Raw genomic sequence first — 7,587 nt, forward strand, 5'->3', positions numbered from 1 at the left:
GAGGGGGTGTCAGGGGGCCCAGGGGTGTGAAGCTGGGCCAGAGGGACCCCAAAAGCTGCAGTGACATCCCCATTTGCACTGACCTTGCACAGATCAGGCTCAAACCCAGCTGGGGACAGAGCACAGCTGCCTCCAGCAGCCTCGGAGGGTGGGGGCAAGGACTGGGTGGAAAATCCCTCATTTGTCAGCGTATTCCCACAGCCTGTCTAGACCAACTTCCCGTTGTCCGGTGGAAGCTGCCCCGTGCCCACGCTGGGGGTGCAGAGCCCAGCATCCCTCTGTCCTGTCCTGCTGTGGCCACTTCTGTCCCTGCTGAGGGTCACCCCAGGGCGCTGGGGCTGCATGGACGGGCCCTCCTGTCCGACTCAGACCTGGCTGCCTCTGGGTGGGCTCCGTGCCAGCCCCCTCCCCATCCTGTGCCAGCCCGGTGAGCTCTCACACACACCAACCCCTTTATTGTTGTGCCACAGCGGCGGCGAACGCTGGGGGAGTGGGGACATGGGGGGCCCAAGACCCCACTGCCAGGACAAACCCCACAAACCACCAGGGGAGGGGGTCCCCAGAGCCAGCTGGGCTAGAGCCAGCCTGCAGAGGTGAGCCTGGTGCTCAGGAGAGGACCTGGGAGGGCTCCCTGAGATGGGGAGGGGTCACACTAAGCTTGGAGGGGAGGGGAGAGCTGGAGTGAGTCCAGCCTGACCTTGGGGTTGGCAGAGCTGGACCTCAGGCTGGATGGGGTCAGTCCAAACCTTGTGCTGCTCCAAAACCTGAGCACACAGGGAGCCTCACAGACCCCCCATTTCTGGGCCTTTGAGGGTCTTACAGAGCCATATCCTGGAGCCAGGAAAGCTCCTGCCCACCTCAGCCTCTCAGAACACACACTGCCAGTGCTGTCTCCTGCGGGGACACCTCCATGGGCACAGGGAGCACCAGGCTGCCCATCCTCCCTGTGACGCAGATCCCACGGGACATTTCCCCACTGCCTGGGCAGGGAGGTGGAGGGGGGTCAGTGATGAAGGAGCTGGAGAGCAGATGTGACTATTGGGAAGCAGGGAGCCAAATTCCCAGCTGTGCCCCCTGGGTGCCAAGCCTCGCTGCTGAGGGGATTGTCCTGTGCAGAGGGCTCAGGCCTCGTGGTCGCTGGTGCTCAGGTGCTCCTCAGGCAGCCCGGTCTCGTCGATGTTTTCCAGGGAATCCGCGTGCTGCACGGAGAGCTCGGCCAGGCTGACGCTGGGCAGCGTGTTCTGCTCGGGGTACACCCAGGGCTTGTACTCGGGGTCGTGCCGGCGCTTCCACTCCGGGTACTTCAGCCCAGCCTTGTAGATCTTCTTCATCGCCTGTGGGCACAGCGGGGCTGGGGCTGGGGCGCCCTGGGCTGTGAGCACAGCTCCCAGCTCCCCCATTGCAGGTTTTGGGGTGTTGGGAGGGGATGAGGGCCTGGCTGCCCCAGGAACGTGCCCAGTGTGTGCTCTGTGTCACCCAGAGCTCATCCTGGGAGCCCTGCATTACCCAGAGCTCACCCTGGGAGCCCTGCATCACCCAGAGCTCACCCTGGGAGCCCTGCATCACTCAGCACCCATCCCAGGAGCCCTGCATCCCAGTCCTGTGAGCCTTGGATTACTCAGGACTCGTCTTGTGAGCTCTGGACCATCCAGGACCTGTTCTCTGAACTCTGCATCTCCCAGCACCTGTCCCATGAGTTCTGGGCCTTCCAGCATCCATCCTCAGTGCCCTGGGTCATCCAGCACCCACCCTGTGGGCTCTGGGTCACCCATCCTGGCCCCAGCCAGGGGAAATTTGGGCAGCTCATCCCTGCTGCCCGTGACTCCCACCACTGGCCATGTGTCCCCCTCCTTACCTTCGGTGCCACGAACTGGGACACGCGGTTCACCACCCACTTTGGCAGCGACCCTGCAAGAGCCCAAATCCCTCATCACTGGGAGAAGCAGGGCCAGCCCCAGGGGAGGCACCAGGAGCCCGCAGCACCCCCAGGGCTGGGGTGGGCACCCCTTCCTCCCCATTCCCGGGTGCCTGGGTGATGGAGAGCCAGGGGGGTGAGCTCTGATCTCCCCTCCTGCGGGCACTCACCACGAGGGTCCACCTGGGTGAGGTAATAGAGGATGCAGGCACCGTCCCCGTTGGCCTTGATCAGGTACCCGGTCTGCAGGGACACCGCCCTCACAAAATCCTTCCTCGGCGGGTATTTCTGCGGAGAGATTCCAGGGTCCTCAGAGCCTGCCCAGCCCTGCCCGTGCCGCGGGCAGCCCTGCCAGGGCTGGGGGCAGCCGGGGGCTCACCGGGTGCTTGACGCTGTAGTTGATGATCATGTAGTCATTGCCCAGGGGCAGCCAGGAGCGCAGCGTGACGAAATCCCGGTTCTTCAAGGGGCTCGGGCACTTCCCTGCGGGCACATCCTGTTAACCCCAGCCCCCCCCCCGCACACCCACGGGGGCCTGGGGCTGGGCAGGGGGTTCCCGGGGGTCTCAGGGGCTGCTCACAGGAGTAGTATCCAACATCAGCGTTGACGGTGAGGCGGCCGATGTCATAGGTCTCGATCATGTTGGAGTCCCACTTCTTGCGGTAGCGGGTGTCGTGCAGCACGTCATAGAGGGTCTCGGCAGGAACGTCCTTGCAGGAGATGCGGGTCTGTGGGGAGAGGGGCGGGGGGCAGCAGCCATCCCCGGAGCTGCTCCCACCTCAGGGACGAGGACTTCGGGCTGTCCCCTGCCCATGGAGGATGCTCTGGCACATGTGATACAGGACAGCCCCGGAGCCACCGCTCCTGAAGCCGAGCGGGGCCAGAACGACCCTCTGCCCTCAAACAGATGGTCCCGGTGGCCAAAGGACACAGGCTCTGATGATTTGTGGTACCCAATACAGCAGCTGGCACTTGGACATCCCTCGGTACCCAGAGGAGAGGGAGTTCCCTTGTCCCAGAGAGCTCTTGGCAAAAAGAAAAGAGTATAGGAAAATGCCACAGGCTGCAGGAATCAGCTGTAGGACATGGCCAGGGATGGGCACTGACCACCAGCTTTCAGCAAACACCTTAATCCCCCACCCTTTCCCTTCCTGGGGTCCTTTCTTAAACGTCCCATGGGAAATTCTGCACATTCCCCAAACCCTTTTTGGATTCCATCACGAATCTCAGACCCTGAGGCAGAAACCCCCATGCTCAGCTGGCAAGGTCACACAGGAAAGCTCCGCCACTGCCCGCCTTTGATGCCTGTCCCCTACCCCATGTCCTTGCAGGGCAAGCAAAGGGCTGCCCGTGCCCCTTGACGATGCTCTGGGGTGCGGGGTCCGCTCCAGGGGGGCCCGGCTGTAACCGGAGCCCCGGAGCTGCCCGGCCGCGCCAGCCGTGCATTATTGATGAAGGCGGCCGGGAGGAGGGAGATGTCATCTGCTCCTCGTTAGAGCCCTTGCATCTTTGATGAGGTGCCGTGTAACCGGAGACGGCCCTCTGAGCGCGGCAGGTCCCATCAATCTCGGGCGAGCTTTCCCCTGGTGGCCCGGGTCTGGTTTAGTGCCCGGCGTGCTGGACCCGTGCCCAGGCCGGGCTCGGAGTGTGCTGCAGTCCCCAGGGCACCGGGGGAAGGGTGGGAGCTCCCAGCCCCCTCCTCCTGCTCCTCCTGCAGCCTCCCAGCTGGGTCTGGAGCTGCTGCTGCTGCTGCTGCTGCTGCTGCAGGGTGAGGGATTTTTCCAGCTGCAGGTGGAGCTCATGGGCCTCCTGGAAGCTCCGGTCGTCGCGGAGGGACCATCGCGGTCTTGCACCCAAAATTTCCCCACTAAAGCCTGTCCAGGGCTCGGATGAACAGCCCTGCCAGACACAGGAGCTGGGATGGGGAAAGCACAGAGCCCAGACCCATCCACAGGGAATGTAGGTGGAAAAAATCCAAAGCTCCAGCTGCTCAGGTGATCTCTGGGATAATTAACTCCCTCAGTTAACGGGGCAGAGCGAGGCTCTCCCGAGGCTCTGCTGAATGTGCAGCTCGGGCTGGCTGGCATCCTCCATCCCATGTTTTGGGAAAGGACTCTGGGCAATGCCAACCCCTGCACCGCACCCAGGCACCCTCCAGGGCAGGGAAAAATCCCATTTTTGCACTGAACCAGGCTGGGTGATGGTCCCTGACTCCCCTGAACCCACCTGGGGTCCCCTCTCTGTGGGGCTCAGTGGTGGCAGGGGGGACATAACTGCATAACAACCCCTTCTGAGGGTTGGACTCCAGGGCTTCCTGCCAGCCTGTCCGCGTCACTCTGAGCAACATCCACCTCTCCAGTCCAGATCTCACCCATGTGGGGACACGGAGACCTCAGGAAGCCCTGTCCAAGGCTGAACCTGCCAGATCTGCCCTCACCCACACAGCCAGACCTCTCCCTGCACAGGCAACCAGGCTGCTCAGGCGTGATTTACCCTTGGCAGGTCCTTGCTGCTGTCCCGACCACCCTCCTCCTCTGGGACACGGCTTTCAGGAGCACATTCTCCATGTCCTTCCCAGGGATGGAGGTGACACAGCAGCCCACAGCGCCCCGGAGCCTCCTTTTGGGAGAGGAATGTGATGTTTGTCTCTTCCCAGGTGTCAGGACCTGCTGCAATCACCAGGACTTTTCAAAGAGGTGTTGGCCTGACCCCTCAGCACTCCCTGCTGCTCTGCATGCCCAGCTGGCCTAGATGCTCCCTAATCCAGGTGCAGAAGCTCTTCCCTGGCTCACGGCAGAGGAAATGTGTATTGCAGCTCTGCCAAGAGTGCTGCTCTGCTCCTCCCCCTGGCCCTGAAGGGTCTCTGTCCACGGCAGCAGCGTGTGCCCAGCTCCTCCTCGTGCTGCAGGAGAGGCGCTGCTGGGTGTTCTGTGCTCAGGACAGCGGTGGGAGAGCCTCTTCCAGAGTGTTGTTCCCTCCTCCCCACCTCCCCGTGCCTTCCCTGCTCTCCAGGCCATGGCAACCCTCCTGGCTGAACGCTCTCCAGCAGCTGGACTGTCCTGGAGGTTGGGTGTCCTGCCTCTCCTGGCTTTGGCAGATCCCATCCTGGCCCAGGAGCCAGGATTCTCAGTCACCAGAAAAGCCAGAGCCACCATGGGCTCACCCTGTGCCCCCAGCACCCTGCAGCCACTCCTGGTGTGCCCAGGCCCACCTGGCAGCATCACCAGGGCTGTGCTGATGGATGACAAGGTACCTGAGAGATGGCTGAACCTCCTTGTCCCTCTGCAGAACCCCAGGCAATCCACAAACCTCCCAAAGCAGCACCTGGAGCTCCTACAGGATCTCATCCCGTGAGGATGCGAGGGGATGTGCCCCAGGCGGGCAGAGCCGGGCAAAGGACACCAGGGACGCATCCCACGAGCCTGTCTCATGTCCGGGGGCTCCCGGCAAGGCCATCTCCATGCTGTAATCGATCCCAGGGCCTTCCCGCCTGTGCCGGGGTCGGGGGCAGCCACCACGTGAGCCCACAGGGCAGGAGGCTGCGGGGATCCCGGCAGGTAAAGCCCCGGCACGGGCAGCAGGAGCCAGCGGAGCAGCTGGGAAGCACCTTTGGGGGTCTAACCCTGCCAGCCCTGGAATTGTGGGCAGAAAAACCCCCAGGCAGGCCGGACTGTGCATCTCCAGCATGGGGAAGTCCCCAGGGACCCTCGGGAGCCGCCGGGCATACGGCTGGGGCAGGGAAGCGTCTGCTTACCTTGATTTTCTGCACGGTGCAGCTTTCCTCCTGGCCCTGACTCCACACGGTCACGCCAGCCTTGTTGTACCGACAGTGCCAGCCCTCCAGGCTCTCGCACTGATCCCTGAAGGAGCTGAAGTCGGAGTCATCCGGGATATAAACCATCTCCCCTCCTCTGGACATGGGGCTGAGCTGCTGCCCCCGGGCGCGGGCACCGCCTGCGGGCAGCCTCCGCCTCCCCTCTGGAAACCCAGCTCTGCCCTTGAGCTCTGCCTCGCTGGGTGCCCGCTGCGGCTCACATCATCCTGCCAGCGCCCAGCCCGTGCCCCTGGAGCGGGCCCCGGGCAGCCGGGGTGGGCAGGAGCCGCAGGCAGCCCGGCCACGCCGCGCGGGGCTGGAAGGCTCCTTGGCTGCAGTTGCTATCGCAGCTGCCGGGAGCTCAGATGTCTCCCCGGGCTGGCTCACCAGCATCACATTTCTCTCCGCTGGCTGTCAGCTCCTCTATTATTCAGCAGGTAGCAGCGCGCAGGTGGCTCGGCTTTCAGGGCACAGCTGCCCCCGGCTCCCCGAGCCCCCCGTGCTGCCACCCCTGCCGTCCCCTCGCCGGCGCCCCGGCAATCTCTGTGCCTGACTTTGCAGCACCGGCTGCCCGGGAGGATCAGCTGATGCAGCCCCGGGATGTGGGCCAGAGCGGGCCCTGGGCTGGGGGCACGGTCCGGTGCACAGGGCCTCGGCTCTCAGGGTGTCCTGGGGCTTGGAGTGGGCTCTGGCGTGGGAAGGGAAAGAATTTGGAGGTTGCCTCACAGCAGGGTGCACCCCTGGGGGTGTCCAGCCCCCCCTCCCGTCTGTGCTCCAGCACGGGAAAGGTCACCCATGGCTTAACCTAGCGTGGAAGGGTGGCCTTGCCCAGCTCGGTCCCACAGCTGTGCCACCTCCCCAGGAGATAATATCAATTCTACTGCCCAGCCTGAAGCTGCAGTGAACATCCCTTGTCCTTTGGTGCCAGCCATGCCCTACTGAGAGGAACTGCCTCTGTCCCCAGTGCAGGATGCTGGTGGATCCCAACCCACCTCTCTGACAGCCCTGCTGGTCCTTTCTGTCCCTCCCTGGACTGGGAACCACTCTGAGCACAGAGCTTGGGGTTCCCTGGTGCTGCACAGAGGACCCAGGCTGGGGGCCACATCCCCCTCATGCTGCTCAGGATGCAGCTTGTCCCATTTGTCCATCCTCCTGTCCTCTTTATCCGGGACCTTTTCCCAGTTCCTTTCACTGGGATCCTGCTCAGGTCCCCAGCCTGCCTGAAACTCGGGGTTGTCTTTCCCATCTTGTTGATGTCCACAAGGTCCCTCTTGACCAGAATTTTGGGGTTCTTGAAGTCCACCCAGAATGAGGCTCCACCACTCTCACACCCCTTCCCCCCGGATTAGCCTCTCCTGCAAGGCAAGGGTGCAATTCCTCTTCACCCAACCTGTGATGAGATTTGGGAACAGCCCCGGTGATGATGCTGGGCCCAGCTGGGCACTGTTAGAAATGGGGAAAAACTCATGTGAAGGAGAGCAGGGAGCAAGCTGGAGAGCTTCAGCTACTCCCAGAGCCCTGCTGGGGCAGGGGGCTGCCTGGGGCTGCCCCTCCAGGCACACGGGCGCTCCGTGGGGCTGCGCTCCCCAGCTCGGGATGCTCCAGGGACAGAGCTGCTGCAGCTGGAAGGGAGGGGCAGATCCTGCTTTGGAAAGACCTTGGGGTGGCCTTGGGGCTGCGGAGCAGGGAGCAGGCCTGGCCAGACAGATTTATGGCCCAGAGTTGTCCAGCCCTGTTGCCGCAGTGTGCCACGGGGTGTGTGAGCATGTCCCTGGGACTCTCACCCACATACAGCCTGGAGAAGCCTTGTGTGGATGTGTGGGGTGGTGGGACCCGAGGCTGGGGGCTCTGGAGACCC

At 63.4% G+C, this 7,587-nt stretch overlaps 1 protein-coding gene across 1 annotated transcript; it reads right to left on the minus strand.

The window, feature by feature from the left end:
• On the minus strand, nt 1-5,900 carry LOC111935702 (START domain-containing protein 10-like). Its single transcript, XM_023936197.2, has 6 exons — nt 5,670-5,900; nt 2,496-2,643; nt 2,295-2,398; nt 2,086-2,203; nt 1,856-1,908; nt 1-1,334 (listed from the first exon to the last, which is right to left on the minus strand). The coding sequence occupies exons 1-6, from the start codon at nt 5,832-5,834 to the stop codon at nt 1,122-1,124; spliced, it is 801 nt and encodes a 266-aa protein (XP_023791965.1). The 5' UTR covers nt 5,835-5,900; the 3' UTR covers nt 1-1,121.
• Between the last annotated feature and the right edge of the window lie 1,687 nt (nt 5,901-7,587).

Source organism: Cyanistes caeruleus, chromosome 15 (genome assembly GCF_971803275.1).
Source record: "Cyanistes caeruleus chromosome 15, bCyaCae1.hap1.1, whole genome shotgun sequence".
NCBI classification, from domain to species: domain Eukaryota; kingdom Metazoa; phylum Chordata; class Aves; order Passeriformes; family Paridae; genus Cyanistes; species Cyanistes caeruleus.